This window comes from Chanodichthys erythropterus, chromosome 11, assembly GCF_024489055.1.
Source record: "Chanodichthys erythropterus isolate Z2021 chromosome 11, ASM2448905v1, whole genome shotgun sequence".
NCBI classification, from domain to species: domain Eukaryota; kingdom Metazoa; phylum Chordata; class Actinopteri; order Cypriniformes; family Xenocyprididae; genus Chanodichthys; species Chanodichthys erythropterus.
The window spans coordinates 44,235,888-44,260,624 of record NC_090231.1 but is presented as its reverse complement, the minus strand read 5'-3'; the positions used below and the strand labels follow the sequence as shown (position 1 = coordinate 44,260,624).

General features: G+C 40.8%; 1 protein-coding gene across 1 annotated transcript in view; it reads right to left on the bottom strand.

Moving 5' to 3' along the window:
* Positions 1–18,095, bottom strand: part of intu (inturned planar cell polarity protein) — a 65,211-nt gene extending 47,116 nt beyond the window's left edge. Inside the window, exons 1-3 of the mRNA XM_067399880.1 lie at positions 17,909–18,095; positions 10,938–11,506; positions 8,103–8,188 (exon numbers count right to left, since the gene is read on the bottom strand). Coding sequence (XP_067255981.1) covers positions 8,103–8,188; positions 10,938–11,506; positions 17,909–18,036 — 783 coding nt within the window. The 5' untranslated portion in view covers positions 18,037–18,095. The remainder of the gene's footprint in view (positions 1–8,102; positions 8,189–10,937; positions 11,507–17,908) is intronic.
* Between the last annotated feature and the right edge of the window lie 6,642 nt (positions 18,096–24,737).

Genomic DNA, 24,737 nt, shown 5'->3' with positions numbered 1-24,737 from the left:
ATTAATCTCGCATCATAAAAGCATTCAGAGGTGAAAGTACATTCTCAGACTCAGCTGAATGCACGAATGCTCTTCTTCATGAGCATTTGAGTGTGCTGTTAAAAACTAGCCTAGAGTGCTATCTGCTGATAAAAACTAAGCTTGAAATCGATTTAAGAGAGAATCGCTATGCATTCGGAAAATCTCAGAATCAATCCACAAATCGAGAAGCATCGATTTATTGTCGCAGCCTTCTCAATATCCCTCCTTGTTTCCTCACTCCTCTGTCCTCCATCCTATGACCCGGAAATCGATTGAGCTCAGCCATCTTGAAGGACATCTCAATTTTCTAATTGCACCACGAGGAGGTGAGGATCGAGGAGTGAGGAGGCTTCCCGAGGAGTTATGAGCGAGGATACACAGGTGCATCCTTTGCGGAAGTCTTTCTCCTCGAGAAACATGATGCACGCATAAATTCTCCTCCCCCTTCATATATGTCACAATAATTTAAATGTATGCTTTACTTTTGCAGTTTAAATAAACTTTACATCTCACATATTTCAACAGGGCATATTGTTTTATTAATATTTACTATATTGTTTTTAAATAACCAAAGGTTATCAACATATGAGTAGATCCCTCGAGTGCAGCTGATGACGCTTTGAAGTGATGCTGAAGGGAGCGAGGATATATCATTACACTTGATTCAATTATTCCTCCGTCCTCGCATCTTTTCCTTGTGTTCTTCCCTCGCATCCTGAAAGGGTGGAGCTAAGACGCAAGGAAAGGAAGCAAGGAAAGGAAACGAGGATGAACAAAAAAGAATTGAGAAGCACCCATAGTGATTACTCACCACCATGGGCGAGGCTAGCCCCTTTTTTGGGGTGCTTCAGCACCCCTAAAAAGGAGCTCAGCACCCCTAAAACTTGGAGTAAGAAATTTAATTCTAAAATTTTTGTTTGTCTTTTACAAGGTTAAATAATGTCCAAAACATACTCCGTAGTTTGTGGTTTCAAATGTATGTGTTAAGGATGAAAATGAAAACATCCCCCAAATGGTGTCATCCTCTTCTCTTCTTCTACTTCTCCTCTGTACCTGCACCGCTCAGCACGACCGTCATCCAGCGCGAAACACACGCAGAGTGAGAACCCGTTATGTAGTGTTGTGAATCAACTAAGTTGCTCCAAAGCTGTGTCTCACAATTCTTTCCTTTTACCTAGAGTTGTTCCGATTCCGAAACCATATCGGTGAGTACTGGAGTCAGTATAAAAAAATATCCCCCCTGGGTGATGCTACTCCTCAAACCACCAACAGAGCATATAAAATACCAAAAATATAAATCTTTTCTTAAAACATCGCCAAGTAAAACGCTGCGTTTATATAGAACTGTCTCTTTATGACCACAACAAACAGACACTTTTCAAATGAGCGCGGAAAAACCGCAGTAAAGATAGTTTGCAGTTTGATATTCAGATTTCTTTTGGCTATAAATACGCAGTGCGCTGTCATAGACATGCAAATAATACCGAAATTGTTCTCCATGATTTGTGAATTAAGGTGACGCTGTCCTTTGGGCCGAAATCAGGTTTTTTTTCGTAGCGACTTAATTTTATAATGGCTATAGCTCCAAATGTTGGACACTTAGAGGAATGAAACTGGTGTCATCTTCACCAGCTTGATCTGTGAATTTTTTCACAGCAAAGCTCTTGTCCGTAAACCCCTTGGTAAGTCCGCCAGTAAGGAATGTGAAATAAAGGCGTTCTTCATGTTTAACGTCTATTACCAATGAACACGCAGACTGCTGGAATAAAATAACATTGTTTTAGGTCGAGCTCGATTTGTGAAAATTTTCACAATAGCATTTTATCTCGTGGTCGTGTTTCTCTTTGTTCTGCCCCCCGTTTTTTGTATATATATATATCCCTGGGTCATGTACATCACTTTTCTGACCTGTGAAAGTTTTCACAGATCAGAATAGCGATGTTAGTGACCCAGGGAGGGGTCAGCTGACCCGTACTGAACTGTGAAAGTTTTCACAGATCAGAAAAGTGATGCTAGTGACCCTGGGATGGGTCAGCTGACCCGTACTGAACTGTGAAAGTTTTCACAGATCAGAATAGTGATGTTAGTGACCCAGGGAAGGGTCAGCTGACCAAAACTCAACTGTGAAAGTTTTCACAGATCAGAATAGCAATGTTAGTGACCCTGGGAGGGGTCAGCTGACCCGTACTGAACTGTGAAAGTTTTCACAGATGAGAATAGTGATGCTTGTGACCCAGGGATGGGTCAGCTGACCCGTACTGAACTGTGAAAGTTTTCACAGATCAGAAAAGTAATGCTAGTGACCCAGGGAAAGATCAGCTGACCCGTACTGAACTGTGAAAGTTTTCACAGATGAGAATAGTGATGTACATTATCTGTACAAGGTCATATATATATATATATATATAAAATATTATACAAAAAACGGGGGGCAGAGCAAAGAGAAACATGACCACGAGCTAAAATGCTATTGTGAAAGTTTTCACAAATCGAGCTCGACCTAAAACAATGTTATTTTATTCCAGCAGTCTGCGTGTTCATTGGTAATAGACGTTAAACATGAAGAACGCCTTTATTTCACATTCCTTACTGGCGGACTTTCCAAGGGGTTTACGGACAAGAGCTTTGCTGTGAAAAAATTCACAGATCAAGCTGGTGAAGATGACACCAGTTTAATCCCTTTAAGTGTCCAACATTTGGAGCTATAGCCATTATAAAATTAAGAGTCGCTACGAAAAAAAAACCTGATTTCGGCCCAAAGGACAGCGTCACCTTAATTCACAAATCATGGAGAATGATATTCGGTATTATTTGCATGTCTATGACAGCGCACTGCGTATTTATAGCCAAAAGAAATCTGAATATCAAACCGCAAACTATCTTTACTGCGTTCGCGGACAAGATAGTCTACAGGTGAATTGCCCCTGCTCACCACAATGATGAGCTTTTCCTCCATTTTGATGTTCCTCTATTTTTTGGTGCTGCAATTGGCTAGCATCTGCACTAGGGCATTTGCATAAAGGCAATCTGATTGGCTGACGCCTGCATTGGCGCTTGAAAAGTTTAACATTTTTCAACTTTTGCCACAAGCAACGCCAGTGACGCGACCCAATGGAACCCACAATTCAGTTCGGCAACGCATGACATCACCCCTTCAAAGTAAATGAGAAGGGTCAACGGCAACGCCCCTTGTTAACCAGCCATAATGGTGACTAGCCATAAGAAATACTATAAGACTTCTTTCGAAAACAATAAGAAAAATCAAACTGGCCCAAACGTTTGAATGCTAGTGTACAAATATTTCAACTCACATGTATAATTTATGATTTAAGTTGAGCTCCAAAGTCAGCCCAGGACTTCTGCTAAAAAAACTTTCTAAGATTGTACAAATCAAATAAAGCACACTCTGAGATCAATTAAAGCAACAGCGCCCATCTGTGAGTTAACAGCACACAGAAAGTGGCATTTTCACTCCCACTCAGCTGTTTAACATGCAGAACAGAAACACACAAATGTTTAGCTGACCGCAAGCAGCTGGACTGCAGTGCTGAGCTGGAGTCTGTCGGGCAGGACGCCACAGCGAGAGGAAAAACGAGCCTGTTATTAGGGGATATGGAAGACTGCCGCTTCCACAGCGAACTCAGTTACAGATCACATAGAGATATTATATCATCATACATTACAGCCAATGCTAGTTCTTCTAGGTTCTACTTATTATCAGGTGTGGTTTATAATACCTGGAGAAATATATCAGATAGCATTCCCAAACTCAATGATTGTTGCTTGACTGCCTGACACTTGATGTAAGTATTATTGTTTAATTATATGTGCTTCCAAAAACATATAATACTTAATATTTAAAAAATAATTTTTTTTGGTTTCAAATAGAGATCACGATTCTGAATATAAAACTAAATAAAATAACATGTAATTTACTAGAGGTTCTGACAAAATATCAATTGCTGGACTCTAATTGCTGGAAAAATGTTTAATTAATTTGAAGGAATTATTTAAAAAAAAAATGGTTTTGAATGAATTCAATGACTCATTAATAAATACTTCTTTCATTACTGGATGAATCAGTGTTTTTGATCGAAACTTTTGAATGAATGATTCAATGACAAATAAATTTTTTAACAGCAACTTGTCAAACTTTACGCTAGTGGCATAAGATGTAATTGATTCAACCGCTATTTGAAGCGCCAAGTTTGTTTCAAAAGGTGGTTTGCTCTATTTTGATCGCTATCATAGACATCAGCGTTTATATCCTAACTTTAAACTTTTATCTCAGTACTTCTGTGATAAATTGAATATTTGTAACACAGAAATAACTACTGTGTGGTTCAAAAATGCTCTCTCTGGCTTATCTGGCGAATTGTTGTCATTAACAAAATAAGGTCACGTGGGTGTTTGAATCAAGATCACAATCATTTTTCGATTAATCGTGCAGCTAATATTGTGAAATATTATTACAATTTAAAATAACTGTTTTCTATTTTAATATTTTTAAAGTGTAATTTATTCCTGTGATGTCAAAGCTGAATTTTCAGCATCATTACTCCAGTCTTCAGTGTCACATGATCCTTCAGAAATCATTCTAATATGCTGATTTGCTGCTCACAAAACATTTCTGATTATTGCCAATGTTGAAAACAGTTGTGCTGCTTCATATTTTTGTGGAAGCTGTAAAACTTTTTTTTTCAGGATTATTTGATGAACAGAAGGTTCAAATGAACACCATTTATTTAAATATAATATCTTTACTGTCACGTTTGATCAATTTAATGCATCACTGATGAATAAAAGTATTAAGTTCCTTAAAAAAATCTTAATGATCCCATACTGGTGTCAATGTCCAAAGAAGGACCGCTACCAGTGGACATGATGGTTTTGTTTCTGTGGCCATGCTTACCTTATAATTTCATAAATCACCAGCTGAGATGCAGCTCATTTTAAAATCTTGGCAAGCTTCAGGAAACCTCACAACAGCACAGTTCCTCTACCCTAATATCATAATAGCCTTGCCTGTCCTTTTCTGTCCTATGTTGTAATTTGCTATCGGTTCTCGTCCTTTAATCACTTTCTCCCTCTCTCTTCTCCACAGGATAATGGTTCTTTTCCTGTGGCCTACAAAAACAAGCGTTACCGTAACCGCCGTCGCTGCCGGGGCGACAGAACTCTGTAATTTCAACATTCCATCCTCTTCCAGGCAACTGAGAGAACAAAACCAGCTTGAGAAGTGATCAAACGAAAAACATTCTCAGAGAGAAGAAGTTTCTAGATGTAGTTACAAAATCACGTGGCTGCAAATCATCTGTATTTTCTGTGAGAGGTGCTTGCTTGTGCAAAACTTGTCTCCCATGATGCTACAAAAAAAAAAAAAAAAACTTTTTAATTAGTCTTTTTGGAAATGATTATGGAAATTAAAAACCGTTGTGCTACTTAATATTTTTGCAGAAACCATGATACATTTTTTTCAAGATTCTTTGATTAAAGTTCAAAAGAACACATTTATTTGAAATAGAAATCTTTTGTAATATAATAGATGTTTTATTGCCACTTTAGATCAACTAAATGCATCCTTGCTGAATTAAAATTTGTACAAAAATCTTCCAAACCCCAAACTTTTGAATGGTGGTATATATTCAAGATCTATAAAAACAAGTCTTAACATCTCATGCAGTGTTACTTCTCAAGTAAATGAGATTTTAGATATTTTTACTTGTTAAGGCATTTTGGTTGGTTGCTCACAAGCCCAAGTCTCCATGATATTCTAGTCTCTAGATATCACTTGGTCACTCCATTAAATGTTAAGATTTTCTGATTGCTTAGTAACAGCACACCTCTCATTCATGACTGTAGCATAATTTGTGTTGGGCGAGTTGCATGCCAAGTTTAAAAGCTGGAGTTAGGACTTTGTTCAAATCACTGATGATTTAAACGTGCATTTCTATGTGAAGAAAATGTGATTCTTAAATGCTCTTATTTTCAAAGAAGTTTAGTGGTCTTTTGAAACATGCCTTCAGACTCCATACAGCTTCTGGGTTTGGGGTTTTGATGAAGTGTTTTGGGTTGAGATCAGTCGTAGTAGCTATTGTGGCCATAAATGGAAACTTTTTGCAAATGTAGAGTTGAAAACTGCTTAACTTTACTAACAATTTGGAACAAACAACAGCCTCACTAACCAAAAGAACTCAGCAGCAGCTTACGATATTTGTCTTGTTTATGACAAGATTACCACCAATATTTCCCAAATTAAGTTTAACTCTTAACAATTTGCACAATCATTTGTTAATGTAGAAAATATTGTTGGAATGGAGGGTTTTCTAAAAAAGAGCATTTACTCACAGGCAAAGAGGCACAGACCAAAAACCAAAACCAATTTTAGAAAGTGCTCATCTGAAAACATTATGTCTTGTTAAAAAAAAAGACTCATTTCAAGCCAGTTAAGTCAAATTAATCCCTTAAAAATAGACTTCAGTTCCCAAAACATGGAGTTGCCCTTATGTGCTCTCAGCGTTTGTGAGTTTATGGGAGGTCTGAGAGCAAGAAAAGTTTTTTTCTTACAAGTGGTGAAAAAGAGAGATTTCTCAGCTTTCATCCTTATATTTACCTCAGGGTTGAACTGTTTGACTGCTGCATAGAGCAAAATAAACATTATGAGCCAAAGATTTGTTCATTTTCATTGTTCAAGCTTTGCCTGTTTCAACAGTTTAAGCATTTAGACTTTTAGGCGTTTTCACACTTGGTTTGTTTGGAGCATTTGTTTTCAAAAGCTGGCTCGTTTTCTCCCTTAGTTCTATTTGTTTAGGCATACATGACAAATCACACTCAAATCTATACCAAAAAAAATCAGTCCGAGATTGCCTGAACAAGGTGGTCTCGGTCCGATTGAAAACAAACTCTGGAGAGGTTCGCCTGTGGTGAGAAAGCAATCCAACCCAACATACCAACAAACCAGAAAGGCTGTATCACAAGGTATAATAGGTAATTACATATGTTGTGTGAAAAGCAAATGCCTCTCAAAATGAATCGTGGGTTAACCTGATGAAGTGTAATGACCAATTGAAATTTGGTCAGGCATTTTAGAACTGTCCAAGACACATAAAAATACCGAAGTTTACAAGGTGTTTACTGATTGAGCATTGTTTAAACACCACAGCCTACCTGAGTATTGTTGCTGACCATGTCCATGATTACGACAATGATTACGTATGGTCTTTCGGTATCTGCTTTTATTCTGTTTCATGCATGCGGAGTAAGATGATTTAAACATTTTCCGTCTTTTCAGTGTAGACGAGAAACATTTGGAAAACGCTGGAAGATGCTAGTGTGGACTGAGAGCATTTCGAATGTCATGGACCAATGTCCTTTTCCTACTGAAGTGCATCTCAGGACGTTTTACAATCTGTAGATTGTTTGCTTTGTACCAAAACAGGGATTAAAGTTGTTACAATGTTGCAATTTGTTTTTGGTTCGGTTCACTTTTTACAAGGCAATATTTCTAAGTGGGCCAAAAGTTGTGAATATAAGCCATGTGCGAGTAAAATGTCCTCTCACTGGTCAGAGCGCACCTGTTTATGTTCTGGGATTCCTCTTATAGCTGTCATCTGTCAGGATAAGACAATTGAAGCCCATACGTAATCATTGTCGTAATCATGGACATGGTCAGCAACAATACTCAGGTAGGCTGTGGTGTTTAAACAATGCTCAATCAGTACTAAGGTCAGGTGCCAAAAGTGTGCCAAGAAAATATCCACCACACCATTACACCACCACCAGCCTGGATAGATCAATTCTATCCAATGTTAATTATACCAAATTCTGGCCCTACCATCTGAATGTTGCAGAAGAAATCAAGCCTCATCAGACCAGATAAAGTTTTTCCAATCTTCTACTGTCCAATTTTGCTAAGCCCATGTGAATTGTAGCCTCAGTTTCCTGTTCTTAGCTGATCTGCTTCAAGGTTGGATGTGTTGTGTGTTCAGAGATGCTCTTCTGCAGACCTCGGTTTGTAACGAGTACTTATTTGAGTTACTGTTGCCTTTCTAATGCAAACGTAGCCAAAAATGCATACTTACCTGTGTGGGGCCCGGTATACAGGACAAAACTCTCTCAATGTTTTCTGAGGTGACTTCCACATCGTCCATAGCAACCAGGGCGTCACCTACAGAAAGCATGAAAGATATTCTTGTCAAAGTTCACAAACATCTGCTCATTGTCACCTGATTCCTGAGTGTGCAAACAGTTTTGGTAAACTGTATTTTTACCATAAGATAAAAAAACAAATGCACATCAAACAGCACCTCCACCTGCCTTTGGTAGATTTGCACACTTTCCTCTTTGTGGCATGCAAAGATTTTCCTTGGTTATTTCAGATAAACGGTCTAATTGCTTTAGTATGGACGGGCGTTTGAGAAACAATCGTAAAAAGCTGCTAGGGAAAGAGTTTTCGGGGTAATGTAACCCGTTTGGAATTTCTTTGGTCTGTCTCTGGGAGAGAGTGACTGTGGGTTCCCCTCGAATATCGTTTTAGTACATCAACAGAAAAATATTCACTGTAAATATGGCTGAAAATTGAAAAAACAGCTTTTTTGTTACTTCCAATCATATGATTTCATAACCAAATGTGCTGGGAATATAAAACTAAAGTGTTTTACAGGCAGTTGTGAGAAAGAATATAAATAAAACCAACCACAAGACCAAGCCACAGCTTGACTTAACAGTTTCATTATATTAACCAGACTGTTCTGAAGAAAATGTGAGTGGCATTAGCCTGGGCAAAACTCACCAGGTGTTCTGAATGGCTGTTAATGCATTGCTATGCCATTGCTAGGATGGTTTTGAATGGTTGCTACAACACCACTGCTGAAATTTTTCTCCTTAAAACTGCAGTGAACCAAAGACAGTCTCAAAAACGCAGTTTTGAAATTTTCCCTGTATTCTACGTCACAAATATGTTCTAACTTTAGCCCTGTAACCCTTATTAGCTTTAGCATATTATTAACTATGCTGCGAAGCAGGTGGGTCTCAAGAGAAGCCAGGTTATCACAGAATATTTTTCTGTTGATGTGAAAAATCTGGTACATTTAGCAATAAAGCGGGTGAATGATGTATACAACGTATATTACAGTGTTATAATGAACTATATGCCTTTCTCTACTTATGTTCTAAGTTGTTCAAAGCGTTTCTAAGGATGCTGATTTTCAGAAAGCAGCTGTCTGACTCTGAAGAACGGGAACATGGTTTGTGTAATATTAACAACACATCATTAGCTGTTTGATAACGTAGTCAAGCCAAAGGCTAATCATTTTAATTATTGTTATGTGTCCGATGTTGTAGAGAGCGTTACATAAAACGCATTACCATTCTGATACATCGAGCCTGTATAATTCGCTCTTCCTCTTCTTCTGAATCATTTGCTGGTTCAAACATATATGGCTGAATTAAACCAGTATTTCCACTTGCCATTGTGCAGCGTTTACTACAGCAAAGTTGAGCGAATGGATCAGGTATTCTAATTTGATAAAATTATTGACTATGGGGGGACTTTAAGCAGCACTGTTTTCAACATTTTTAAAGGTGCCCTAGAACATTCTTTCACAAGATGTAATATAAGTCTAAGGTGTCCCCTGAATGTGTCTGTGAAGGGTCAGCTCAAAATACCCCATAGATTTTTTTAATTAATTTTTTTAACTGCCTTTTTTCGGGCATCATTAACTATGCACCAATAAAAGTTTAAAAGCTGGAGTTAGGACTTTGTTCAAATCACTGATGATTTAAACGTGCATTTCTATGTGAAGAAAATGTGATTCTTAAATGCTCTTATTTTCAAAGAAGTTTAGTGGTCTTTTGAAACATGCCTTCAGACTCCATACATCTCGACTATAAAACAGTGCATAAACAAAGTTCAAACAGCTAATATAACCCTCAAATGGATCTTTACAAAATGTTCATCATGCATACATCGGATCATGTGAGTATAGTATTTATTTGGATGTTTACATTTGATTCTGAATGAGTTTGATAGTGCTCCGTGGCTAAAGCTAACATTACACACTGTTGGAAAGATTTATAAAGAATGCAGTTGTGTTTATGAATTATACAGACGGCAAGTGTTTAAAAATTAAAATGGCGACGGCTCTTGTCTCTGCGAATTCAGTAATAAACAATGGTAACTTTAACCACATTTAACAGTACATTAGCAACATGCTAACGAAAAATTTAGAAAGATAATTTACAAATATCATTAAAATTATCATGTAATCATGGATCATGTCAGTTATTACAGCTCCATCTGCCAATTTTCGCTGTTGTCCTTGCTTGCTTACCTAGTCTGATGATTCAGCTGTGCACAGATCCAGACGTTAATACTGGCTGCCCTTGTCTAATGCCTTAAACATGGGCTGGCAAATATTGGGGGTGTACATATTAATGATCCCAACTGTTACGTAACAGTCAGTGTTATGTTGAGATTCACCTGTTTTCCAGAGGTCTTTTAAACAAATGAGATTTACATAAGAAGGAGGAAGCAATGGAGTTTGAAACTCAATGTATGTCTTTTCCATGTACTGAACTCTTGTTATTCAACTATGCCAAGGTAAATTCAATTTTTGATTCTAGGGCACCTATAAGCAACTGTTTTCAACATTGATAACAACCAGAAATGGTTCTTGAGTTATGATGCTGAAAATTCAGCTTTCCATTACAAGAACAAATTTCTTTTTATAATATATTAAAAAAGTAATTTATTTGACCCAGTAAATTGTAATAACATTTCACAAATTTTCTGTATTTTTGATCAAATAGACTTCTTACAAAAACATTTTTAATACTCTTACCAACCCCAAACCATTTTAAGTCTGATCACTAGCAAAAGAACTAAAAAGTACAATTTCTTGTCTATCTGTGCTTACCAATAAGAATCTCTGCACACTTGCTTGCAGGACTGTGTGGGACCAGACCATGGATGATGAGTTTTTCCCCTCTTTTCCCTGCATTTCCTCCTGGCCGGTGCACGACACCCAGCAAGGCCTCCAACAGGCCGCCTCTGTCAGGAGATGGAGGTGAGGCGCTGCCGAGCCGCTTGGGGTTCAGATACACACACACGTCCTTCAGACGCTGCTGCTGGACCACAACTCCAGGCCGCTGACCCACTTGATTCTTCAGGATGGAGGTGGGACGCTGAGAAGATCCTCCGTGTTTTCCATCCGCGGCTTTTCTTTGTGATGGCCGCCGCTTTCGTCTCAGGATCTTGGTGAACTTCTTGAGTTTTGCTTTAGATTTGTTGCTGGAGGCGGCTTGCTTTTTACCATTGTCTGTGATAATCTCTGCCTCCTTTTCACTGAAACGGACGTGATTGGTGGCAGCGGAGTGATTGGCGGATACTTGGGCCAGCAGAGCTTCTTCCTCTCCCTCACTCAGCTCCAGGTAGAAGAGTTCACCGTTCTTCTGGACATCATCCAGCCATTCAGGCTCCAGGTCACTGTGCCACAAAATAGAGGGAAACATGGGATAAGCATGCAATAATATTCAGATAATGTCCAAAATGTCTTAATGTCATTGCATTTGATTTCTCAGAACTAAGTTTTATGAGCCAGCCCAGCTCCTTTGCCTAAAATCAACCAAATCCCTACCTAGATAAATAAGAACTATCAGAACAATTTGATCTAATAAATTCAACTTCATAAGGTAGAAATCGACTGCAGGTTTTATTTTTGTACTATTAATCATATACTAATAAAATATTTATTAAAGGGTTAGTTTGCCCAAAAATGAAAATTCTGTCATCATTTAAGCAGTAAAGTCCGAAATATACTTCAATTTTTTACGCGTACGCAAGGGTCAGCATTAGGGCTGGGACAATAAATCGATTCATCTCGATTTGTGGATTCTCTCTTAAATTTATTCTGAGCTTAGTTTTTAATAGTTTTTAACCACAATCTCAAATGCTGACAAAGAAGAGCATTCTTGCATTTATCTGAGTCTGAGAATGTACTTGGACCTCTGAATACTTTTATGACGCAAGATTAATGTAAACAGCCCAATGCAAACACCCCTGTAATTCGCTTCAACTTTTTTTAATTTTATGAATGAATATTTTATAGAAGGTTCAAGTGGTGTGTGTAAGGAATTGGAAGCAAGCAGAGTATGGCTGTTTGTAAAGCACGTACTGCCATCTGCTGTTAAAAACTAAGCTTAGAATCGATTCAAGAGAGAAATTGCGATGCATTCGGAAAATCAAGGAATCGATCCAGGAATCATTTCTCGATTCACGATTCAACGATTTATTGTCCCAGCCCTATTCAGCTTACAGTGCGCGTGATGTGAATTTCGTCATCAGAAGAGTACGCACAGTTACTGCTCAAGTAGACTTTGTTTTTTTATGTGAACACACAGGCCTTCGACACATGCTCAGTTTTGATCAATCTCTCACCATAAGTTACAACTTATGTAAACAGCTTTGTATTCTTTCATGCTAGAGTTGTACAAATGAGGGTACTTTCTAACCTCTTCGCACAATCTGTCATCTGTATAGGCCTCCATTGTCACAGTAGCTTGCATGTGTTCTGGTCTGCTCTGTTTATGCTGAAACTACCTTGTGAATCGACGACCCCAGAACATGGTTGCCACCTTGTGGATAAACTAATTAATCCAGTGGAGTGTACAGTATATGCGGGTACTCTTCTGATGACGAAATTCATGTCACATGCAGTGTACGCTGATCCTCGCATATGCATAAAAAGTGAAGCATACTTTGGGCTTTACTCACCCTCATGTCGTTCCAAACCCGTACAGCAGGCGCAATGATATTACGCAGCGTCTCTCACAAATGTCTCCATGGTTGCAAGGCAAACTCCCTGTGCAAGCAGGGGGTCACAGCCGCTGCGTAATATCATTGCGCCTGCTGCACCCATGGTACGGCAGCAAAGTTCCTTGATTATTACACCAGAATGAGAGTATAGTTCCTAGCCATATCGGCCTAGAAAATCGAAAATTTTAATTTTCCGTCGGCCTTAGTACATGATGTAACTACAGAAGAGTCAAGTTTTAAATAGGAAAAATATCAAAACTCATTGGTCATTTTTGAGCGAGATGATAACGGTCTAATCAGATTCAATGAACTATGCTATGCTATGCTAAAAGTGGTACCGCCAGACCCAGAGATCAGCTGAATGGATTTGAAAATGGTAAAACTCAACTGTTTAACTCTAGCAGAGTTGGAAAATAAGCCTATTTTCAAAAAAAGTGGAGTGTTCCTTTAAGTTTTTCATCTAATATTAAGATTTTATTTCATTTCAGCTTTATTTCAATTAACGAAAACTGTTTTTAATAGAATAACAACACTGGAAATTAACTTTTTAACATCACAATTTTAGTTTCAAATTTAAATAAGCATACAGTGGGTACAGAAATTATTCAGACCCCCTTAAATTTTTCACTCTTTGTTATATTGCAGCCATTTGCTAAATTAATTTTTCTCATTAATGTACACACAGCACCCCATATTGACAGAAAACACAGAATTGTTGACATTTTTGCAGATTTATTAAAAAAGAAAAACTGAAATATCACATGGTCCTAAGTATTCAGACCCTTTACTGTGACACTCATATATTTAACTCAGGTGCTGTCCATTTCTTCTGATCATCCTTGAGATGGTTCTACACCTTCATTTGAGTCCAGCTGTGTTTGATTATACTGATTGGACTTGATTAGGAAAGCCACACACCTGTCTATATAAGACCTTACAGCTCACAGTGCATGTCAGAGCAAATGAGAATCATGAGGTCAAAGGAACTGCCTGAAGAGCTCAGAGACAGAATTGTGGCAAGGCACAGATCTGGCCAAGGTTACAAAACAATTTCTGCTGCACTTAAGGTTCCTAAGAGCACAGTGGCCTCCATAATCCTTAAATGGAAGACGTTTGGGATAACCAGATCCCTTCCTGGAGCTGGCTGTCCAGCCAAACTGAGCTATCGGGGAAGAAGAGCCTTGGTGAGAGAGGTAAAGAAGAATCCAAAGATCACTGTGGCTGAGCTCCAGAGATGCAGTCGGGAGATGGGAGAAAGTTGTAGAAAGTCAACCATCACTGCAGCCCTCCACCAGTCGGGGCTTTATTACAGAGTGGCCCGATGGAAGCCTCTCCTCAGTGCAAGACACATGAAAGCCTGCATGGAGTTTGTTAAAAAACACCTGAAGGACTCCAAGATGGTGAGAAATAAGATTCTCTGGTCTGATGAGACCAAGATAGAACTTTTTGGCCTTAATTCTAAGCAGTATGTGTGGAGAAATCCAGGCACTGCTCATCACCTGTCCAATACAGTCCCAACAGTGAAGCATCCCTGATAGCACACGTACATCTCAGAGACGTCTATTTGATGTGTGTGTTTACGTCTGTAAGACATATTTTTTAGGGTGTTTGCTCATCTGGAATATGTCTATAGGACGTTTCCTGTCAGATGTCAAATAGACGTTTAGAAGATGTCTTTAAGATGTTTATGATTTAGAATGTATGTAAAACTGACATCTTAAAGACGTCTATTAAATGTTTGTAAACAGCAGATGCTTTCCAGATGAAGTGATCTTTAACAGACGTCCTGCAGACTTATATGTGCTATCTGGCATGCATCATGCTGTGGGGGTGTTTTTCAGTTGCAGGGACAGGACGACTGGTTGCAATCGAGGGAAAGATGAATGCGGCCAAGTACAGGGATATCCTGGACGAAAACCTTCTCCAGAGTGCTCAGAACCTCAGACTGGGCCGAAGGTTTACCTTCCAACAAGACAACGACCCTAAGCACACAGCTAAAATTACGAAGGAATGGCTTCACAACAACTCTGTGACTGTTCTTGAATGGCCCAGCCAGAGCCCTGACTTAAACCCAATTGAGCATCCCTGGAGAGACCTAAAAATGGCTGTCCACCAACGTTTACCATCCAACCTGACAGAACTGGAGAGGATCTGCAAGGAGGAATGGCAGAGGATCCCCAAATCCAGGTGTGAAAAACTTGTTGCATCTTTCCCAAAAAGACTCATGGCTGTATTAGATCAAAAGGGTGCTTCTACTAAATGCTGAGCAAAGGGTCTGAATACTTAGGACCATGTGATATTTCAGTTTTTCTTTTTTAATAAATATGCAAAAATGTCAACAATTCTGTGTTTTTCTGACAATATGGGGTGCTGTGTGTACATTGATGAGGAAAAAAATAACAAATGATTTTAGCAAATGGCTGCAATATAACAAAAAGTGAAAAATTTAAGGGGGTCTGTACGGTGACCAGGAGGGGACATGTTCGGTTCACTTAGTTTTGCCGTGGCTACGACATATAAACTCGTGGGTACGTGATAAGTCGTGGCGATGTAAAGTCGTGGCCTCGAGATCATATGGTGAGGCAACGAGATATTTTTCTCGTGGCCACGACTTCATTATGTTGAGGGAACGACATCTATTTCTCATGGCCACGAGTTACATGTGTAAACAATCTGCGCTACCATAGCAACCTGAACTATCAGAAATGGATAAGATTATAATACTATTTATTTTTAATTAAGAAAAAACACGGAAATAAGTGATTATTAACATGTTGCCTATTGTGTTGTGTGCGATGCCTACAGCAGCATTTCGAATGAAGTTTATCAATAAATATTAGAATATGCCGTGTATATTTTTATCACATCCAACAGTCTTTCAAATATCCATTCACTGATTGTTAATTTTTTTATTTCATATTTTTACATTATTTATTATTATTATTATTAGGCTATCATTATCGGTTAAATGTTTTTTATTCATTGTTATGTAGCCCTATTTGCTTTATTTTCCCCTTCATTTCGTGTATCCTTTCTGTAGGCCTATATTATGTTGTTAGCTATATTTTGTAAATACTTTAAATGCCAGATCATGCCAATAAAATGTGACTTTATGACTGTATCATTTGTAGACCCTCATGCCCGTGACAGCATTTGAATGAAGTTCGAATAATTTATTATTATTAATTAGTTGTTAAAAGAATATTTAAGCTAAAAAAAAATCCATTCACTGATATAGCCTAGACAAAAACTTAATTTTGTTCATCATTTTATTTAGGTTTAATATGCATATTATTATTATTATTATTATTATTATTATTATTAATAATAATTATTATTATTATTATTATAAAGACACGATCAGAAGGCTGTGAGGTGGGATGGATAATTGTTCATTTTATTATTAAATGAAGTTTGTTATCAAATTGATAATAACAAACTTCATTTGAATGCTATAGTGGCAACATCTAGCACAATATAGGCTATTTATAGCTTACATTGCGCGCGATGTTGACTATATAGACAGCATTCAAATAATAATAATTTCTTAATTCCGCACTTATTTTATTATTCTTAATTCCAGGTTGCTATGGTAGCGCGCGTTGTTTACACATGTAACTCGTGGCCACGAGAAATAGATGTCGTTCCCTCAACGTAATGAAGTCGTGGCCACGAGAAAAATATCTCGTTCCCTTACCATATGATCTCGAGGCCACGACTTTACATCGCGTGGCCACGACATAAGGATGTCGTTACCTCGACATTCCCACGCGGCATTTAATAGACAGAGCCGTAGATCACTGATAAGACACGCAATATCGCGTTCAATATCGACGGCGATACATATCGATATTGAACGCGATATTGCGTGTCTTATCAGTGATCTACGGCTCGGTCTATTAAATGCCGCTCCATTTGAAAGCAGGTGATGGCGATTTAGCGGTAATCAGGGAACCGGCTTTACTGAAGAAATGCGCGTGACAAAAGCATTCGATACATCGTCCAGCCCTAGTGGCCACGACATATTATCACGTTCCCACGAGTTTATCTTGTGGCCACGACAAAACTAAGTATACCGAACATGTTCCCTCCCGGTCACCGTAGGTCTGAATACTACTGTATATTAGATGATTTAACTGGTTGTCATTAAATTTTAAGTTTTTAAAATGACAAATGTGGCAAATTAATTTTTAAATTGATATTATATGTTGTTTCTCAATTGTTAAAAGCTCAAACTGTATGTAGGCATTTAATAATTAGACAAGAATTAGAAAAAAAGGTATTTAAAATAGTTACAATCTGCATAAAAAGACATTTGTTGATTTCTGTGTGAAAATACTGCAGTTCACTTTTTGCAAGACTACATTTCACCACCAAATGATAAGGAAGTAACATAGTATAAGCACAAACCAAACTAAACTCTACATAACCACAAAGTCAGAATGCTGCAGGGGAAAGACACATCCGAAACCTTTGAAACCGAATCCTCTCCTTCATTCCAGAAAAAAAAAAAAAAAAACTGAACTCAATATTCAGCCAGACATTATGTTTTCTTCTCCATTTCTAAATTAAGCCACGCTACTTTGGTGGTTAGCTCTTGGCAACCACATCCATAAATTCACTAAAGATGGTGAATAGCATATAATTATTTATGATGGCTGACTTTCTAAATTGGAAACAGAAATTCCCCTTAAAAATGAGAGAGTGCAGAGAATGGACGAGGTCTATTTTCCCTTTTCATGAGCCTCTCTTTCTAAATGTGGGTCAGAAGAGACCACAAAAATAAAATGAACCAAAACATGAAATGTACTATATATAGCAATTTTGAATTTATATATATATATATATATATATATATATATATATATATATATATAGAGAGAGAGAGAGAGAGAGAGAGAGAGAGAGAGAGACATATAACATAAGTTATATAACGTTAATGTTTACATACTCCATACTGCAGTTAATGTGACAACGATATCGATGACAAAAGAAAAGTTTTATGGTAAAAATATCTAATTAGCAATCCAGTTATTAATAACTATAGTTTTTGAATTTGTTGATGTTTCTTACTCTGAGTAATCTGAGTCTGAGTAACTGTAACTTGATGCATCGGAATCAGTTTCGCTCCCTCCTTCAGCCTCCTTATTTTCGGACTCAAAATCCGTCTCATTCCCCTCTTTAAAATGTCTAGAAGCCATTAGCGCCTTTTACTCAATAAACTATGTTCGTGTCCATTCAGAGCTGTTTCAAGAAGCGGATTCTGCTTGTGAACGGCAACAGAAGTCTTCCAGTGTTATCCGCATACGGGTCTTGTCCAAAGGCCACGTGACGCGTTTCTCAAATGGTGATTGGTAGAATCGAGTCGTTTCTATAGCAACACGGAAGCTTTTGTTGAACAGCGTGGAAAGAAGTTACGCATTAAGAGAAACGACAACAGAATCGCCTGGTTGACTTGAGAATCATTCATGCTGATTCCAGCGGTAAAATAGTATAAAAATATAATAATATAATGATGAAATACAAAATATTATTAAAGTTTCGTTTTAAAATAAATAAATACAATAATACGTTTATTATTGCCGCTAACGCTTCTAACTAAATTGGCGATTTTGCCATATTTATAGAAAAATAATTTTAACGTCGTAGTACATAAAAAATAAAATACTGCACTCGAGTGGCCACAAAAACCGCACGAGGTCTTTAAATCCCCTCCGGCACGCAAGGAAAAGCTGCTCGGTATTCAACTTTGTCGCTGAGAAAAGAAACAAACAAACAATGCACAACAGATTATCAAATAAACAATTCCTACTAACCTGTAAAGAAGCACACTCCGTATAGAATCAAAATCCTCCAAGTTTGTAGAGAAAGGCTGAAAAGATCTCCCATCCGAGCAAGTATTAAACATTATTTATGCTTCATGCTTATAACAAACGGTTTCGTCGTTATTAATAAATTAGTGCAGTGTCCTTGATGCAGTTAACAGAACCCATCCGACCATTAAACCCCTCGGTCATTTAGTACTTTGAATATATTAGCGACTCAATTAAGACATTTCATTAATTGTTTGGGTTTTCTCTTTTGAAAGACAGCTGTTATTGGTAAAATCCAAAAGTTTAGAGGCTCCGTTCAAGGCGTCTGTCGGAACAGATGATGGTGAATCCAGTTTCTTTGCAAAGAAGTATCCGGTCTTGAGTACTTCTCCAGACAACGACAGACTGACTGACTGGGTCGATGCTCGTCAAATGCTCATTCTCATGGCAAATGGAGCATGTGTGTGTGTGTGTGTGTGTGTGTGAGAGAGAGAGAGAGAGAGAAAGAGAGAGATGCTGGCTAGGGTTGCTGCCTCCAATATACCAAGCATTAAAGAAACGTATCGTTTAACTTTTTCTGTGAAAACAGTTTGCTGCAAATCATTATTGAGTCTTCATCATATTGATCATACATACCTTCTTCTGTCAGGCATTAAATGTAAAACATATGTGGGCATCAGAGCCTTTTACCAAACCTCACGCATTATGTCTTTCAGCTGACTCATAACTCATATCACTGATCATTAAAGGTGCCCTAGAATAAAAAATTGAATTTACCTTGGCATAGTTGAATAACAAGAGTTCAGTACATGGAAATGACATACAGTGAGTCTCAAACACAGGCCTGGCGCCAAGAGGCGCATTGCCCCCTCAGATCTGATTTGTGCCCCCTCAGTTTCAATTTGTCCCCATTCACCTGATCGATTTTAACTTTTTTTAACGTGTACGATAACACTGGTGTGATGAGAACGTTCAATATGCCACTGCTAAATTCAAACCTGCTTTCCCGCTGCTGGAGCTGAGCCAGAGATTGACGCGCTCTGTGCTTTTCATATATTTCACAAATATTCAGTTTTCAACCACGTTTATTTGAGGTTTCAGACGTTTGAATGAGGTCTAGACTATATATAAAAATTGCATTTATAGTTTGTTAAATGCAAATTCCATACAAAGTTGTTTATTCATAGCCTATCAGATAATGCATATGAAACAAAGTTTACTCGCTTATCCCACTTCACCAGCCATGATCATGATCAGTAAAGGTGTTTAAACAAAACACATTCATTTCCACGTATTTGACAATTGGAAAATATCATATAATTCATGATATAGTTACTAGTTTGTGAATATTTTAAATAAAAAAGGAAAAACAAAATAAACGCGATACCTGTGTCACAGACACGTCAGGTTCCACCTCACTCCCTTACCCACGCACTCAATCACCAGCATACTAATCACCGCCACCTGAAGATCATCAGCACCGTCATTACCACCAGCACTTAAAACCCACACTCACACACACTCACTGTTTGCACTACAACACATGTATGCTTACCTCAAGGACTCCAAACGTTATACTTACCTGCCTCCATCGTCTCCAGTACTCCTCGTGTTCCTACCTGCCTGTGTGTGTGAGTGTCTCAGCCACCTGTCTCCAACATCTGCCTCCATCATCACCTGCAATACAACAAAGGACAGTATTACCTTCTCATTCATCTCCAAGTACCACCTCCTCATCATTCACTTACCTGTTGCTCTGCTGATCTGTCAAACACCTGTACTGCTTTTATATCTGTCTCCGGTGTGTCTATCATAACAAAAGACCGGACCGTAACAGGATTTATCAGCATGAGCATCACCGACCCGTTCCAGGAGCTCGTGGACGCACTGCGCCGAGCACTCACCCCACAACCAGCATCACCGTCACCTACCACCGCTGCCGCTTCCGCATCCACCATCACCGCTCCTTCTCCAGCGTTCACCGCCAGTCCCATGGCCAAACCGGCGCCCTACTCAGGATCGTGGAGGACTGCAGCGGATTCCTCCTTCAATGTGAGTTGGTCCTGGAGATACAACCGCACCTCTACCCCACCGACACGGCTAAAATCGCGTTCATAATCTCCCAACTGCAAGGTAAGGCCCTTCAATGGGCGGATTCACTCTGGACTCAGAAAGGCCCTGTTGCAAAGTCTTACTCGGCGTTCGTCTCTCACTTCAGTGAGGTCTTCGGAAAACCTCTGGCTGATTCTTCAACTGGTGAGAAACTTTACAATCTAAAACAGGGAAATAACACTGTCAATGATTATGCCTTGCAGTTCAGAACGCTAGCCGCCACCAGCGGATGGAATGAACAGGCCCAGGATTGGAGCCTAACGTGCGGTTGCATCTCGCTGCATACGAGGACTCCATAGGACTTGAACGCTTCATCCAACTCGCCATCCATGTGGGTTCTCGTATGCAGTCGTGTTTCCTTGAGCACCAGGGCCAGCCACTCTCCAACATCCTCCTCCGTCGGTCCGAACCCATCAGCTCCCCAGAACCAGCAAATGAACCCATGCAAGTGGACAATTCCCGTTTAACTGCTGCTGAAAGACAGAGAAGGCTGACCCTGACTCTGTGTTTATACTGTGGATCTCTGGGGCATGTAATCTCCACATGCCCAACTCGTCCTCCTCAGCCCGTGGTGAGTGCAATCATTCCTTCCATTCAAAAGATGAAACCACTCACTACTATTGTAAACCTTACTGCTGCAAATGCCTCTGTTCCAGTGGTGGCACTCATCGATTCAGGGTCAGCAGGAAATTTCATCTCCGGCGCCCTCTGTCGACACCTCAAACTCAAGACCTTGCCGTCTCCGCTTAATTACCAGGTCCACTCCATCACGGGTAAACCCCTAAGCTGTAAGATGATTCGTCGCTGTGTGGGGTCTTTTCAACTACAAGTGGGTATCTTTCATACGGAGAACATCCATCTGCTGGTTCTGGAGGAATCCATCGCTGACGTGGTTCTAGGGTGCCCATGGTTCGAACAGCACAGCCCCACCATCTCCTGGTGCACGGGCGAAGTCCTGAAGTGGGGCGACCACTGCTTCTCCAACTGCTTCCCAGTACTTCCGGCTCCAAGATCTCCACGATCCAAGACAATCTCCATCAATGCCACATCCATCGAAAGTCCTGTTGAGAAGCGTTCAGTGGATATTCCCCCCAACTATGCCTCCTTCAGTGACGTCTTCTGCCCGCAACGCGCCTCCAAGTTACCTCCACATCGGCCATGGGACTGTGCCATCGATCTGTTACCGGGTGAGCCAGTGCCCAGGGGACGCATATACCCCCTGTCAGTACCGGAGGAGAAGGCCATGGAGGAATACATCAAAGAGGCCCTTAACCAAGGATACATCTGCCTGTCTACTTCCCCTGCTGCTTCAAGCTTTTTCTTCGTGGCAAAGAAGGACGGAGGCTTGCGGCCATGCATAGATTACCGCGCACTCAACAAGATAACCACCAAATTCCGTTACCCACTTCCCCTCATCCCAGCGGCCCTGGAACATCTCCACGGTGCCACTGTGTTCACCAAGCTGGACCTCCGCAGCGCGTATAAACTCATCCGGATACGCGAGGGGGATGAGTGGAAGACCGCCTTCGTCACGCCCACCGGCCATTACGAATATCTCGTCATGCCGTATGGCCTGGTCAACGCCCCCTCTGTATTCCAGGATTTCATCCATGAGGTGCTCCGGGAGTTTCTCCACAAGTTCGTTCTGGTATATATTGACGATATCCTCATCTACTCCCGGAGCTTGGCCGAACATCGCCACCACATTGCGGAGGTCCTCCAACGCTTACGGCAATACCTTCTGTTCCTCAAAGCAGAGAAGTGCTCCTTCCACCAGCCCTCTGTCCACTTCCTGGGTTACGTGATTGATCACAGTGGCATCCGGATGGACGAGGGGAAGGTCTCCGCCATCCAAACCTGGCCAACTCCAACCACCATAAAAGAACTTCAACGCTTCCTCGGATTCTCCAACTCCTACCTCCGTTTCATCAAGAATTACAGTACCATCGTCAGCCCACTCACCAACCTGTTACGTCAGCAGCCCAAGTCTCTGTCCTGGTCCCAACCTGCCACCAACGCATTTGAGACCCTCAAGAAAGCCTTCACCACCACTCCCCTCCTCGTCCACCCTAACCCGGACTTGCCTTTCGTCGTGGAGGTGGAGTGGGAGTGGTCCTATTGCAGCAGCAGGGGACACCAAGTAGACTCCATCCGTGTGCCTTCTTCTCCCGCAGGCTCAACCCGGCAGAGGTCAACTATGACATTGGTGACCGTGAGCTCCCGTCAGTCAAGCTTGCCCTGAAAAAACAACGCTTCTGTTGGCCCAACATAGCCAACGACGTCAGGAGGTACATGCAGGGCTGCAGGGAGTGTGCCATCTCCAAGAGCCCACGCCATCTTCCCACCGGCAAGCTCAATCTTCTGCCCATTCCTGAGAGACCCTGGTCACACCTGGGAGTGCATCCTGGTAGTTGTAGACCGCTTCTCCAAAGCCTGCGGTTTGATTCCCCTGGAAGGTCTACCTACCGCCATGACTACTGCAGAACTGATGTTCAACCATGTCTTCCGTCATTATGGAATCCCCGAGGACACAGTCTCTGACAGAGGGCCCCAATTTATCTCCCGTGTCTGGAAGGCGTTCTTCTCCCTCCTGGGTCCAGGAGATAGGCCGCTTCCTGCGTACCTTCTGTCACGGCCACCAGGACTCCTGGAACCAGTACCTGGGTTGGGCCGAGTACGCACAAAACTCCCTCCGACAAGCCACAACTGGACTGACACCTTTTCAGTGCGTACTCGGCTGCCAACCCCCACTGTTCCCCCTGGGACGGGGAACCCTCCAACGTTCCGGCAGTCGACTACTGGTTCCGGGAGTGCGAGAGGGTTTGGGACTCAGCACACCACCAACTGCAGAGAGCCCTGCGCAGACGCAAGATGACAGCCGACCTTCAGCGCTCCGACGCCCCTACTTACCAACCGGGGCAGAAGGTCTGGCTGTCCACCAGAGACATCAGGATGCGTCTGCCCTGCAAGAAGCTGAATCCCTGCTTCATTGGCCCATTCACCATCCTTCGACAGATCAACCCAGTCACGTACCGCCTCCAACTCCCTGCACAGTACAAAAGAATTCATCCCACGTTCCATGTATCACTATTAAAGCCTCACCACCCTTCTGTTCTTCCTTCCACAGAACCTGACGTGGCAGCCGTCGAGCCCCCCCTTCCACTCATCCTGGATGATAGTACTGCCTACGTGGTTCGTGAGATTCTGGACTCCCGGCGCCGTGGTGGTCTACTAGAATACCTGGTGGACTGGGAAGGCTATGGCCCCGAGGAACGCTCATGGGTCCCCAAGAATGATATCCTTTATCCTACTCTGTTATAGACTTTCCACACCACCCACCCAGACAGACCTGCCCCACGCCCTAGAGGACGACCACCACCTCAGGAGCGGGCCGTGGGAGGGGGGTACTGTCACAGACACGTCAGGTTCCACCTCACTCCCTTACCCACGCACTCAATCACCAGCATACTAATCACCGCCACCTGAAGATCATCAGCACCGTCATTACCACCAGCACTTAAACCCCACACTCACACACACTCACTGTCCGGTCTCGTTTGCACTACAACACATGTATGCTTACCTCAAGGACTCCAAACACTATACTTACCTGCCTCCATTGTCTCCATCGTCTCCAGTACTCCTCGTGTTCCTACCTGCCTGTGTGTGTGAGTGTCTCAGCCACCTGTCTCCAACGTCTGCCTCCATGGTCACCTGCAATACATCAAAGGACCGTATTACCTTCTCATTCATCTCCAAGTACCACCTCCTCATCATTCACTTACCTGTTGCTCTGCTGATCTGTCAATAAACACCTGTACTGCTTTTATATCTGCCTCCGGTGTGTCTATCATAACAACCTGTAGCTTGGCTGCATATATATGTATATATAATAATGTTCTAAAAAAACAGGGTTTCCCAAACGGGGGTTCGCGAGGGAATTGCAAGTTGATGACAATCATTAAAAATCAAACAAA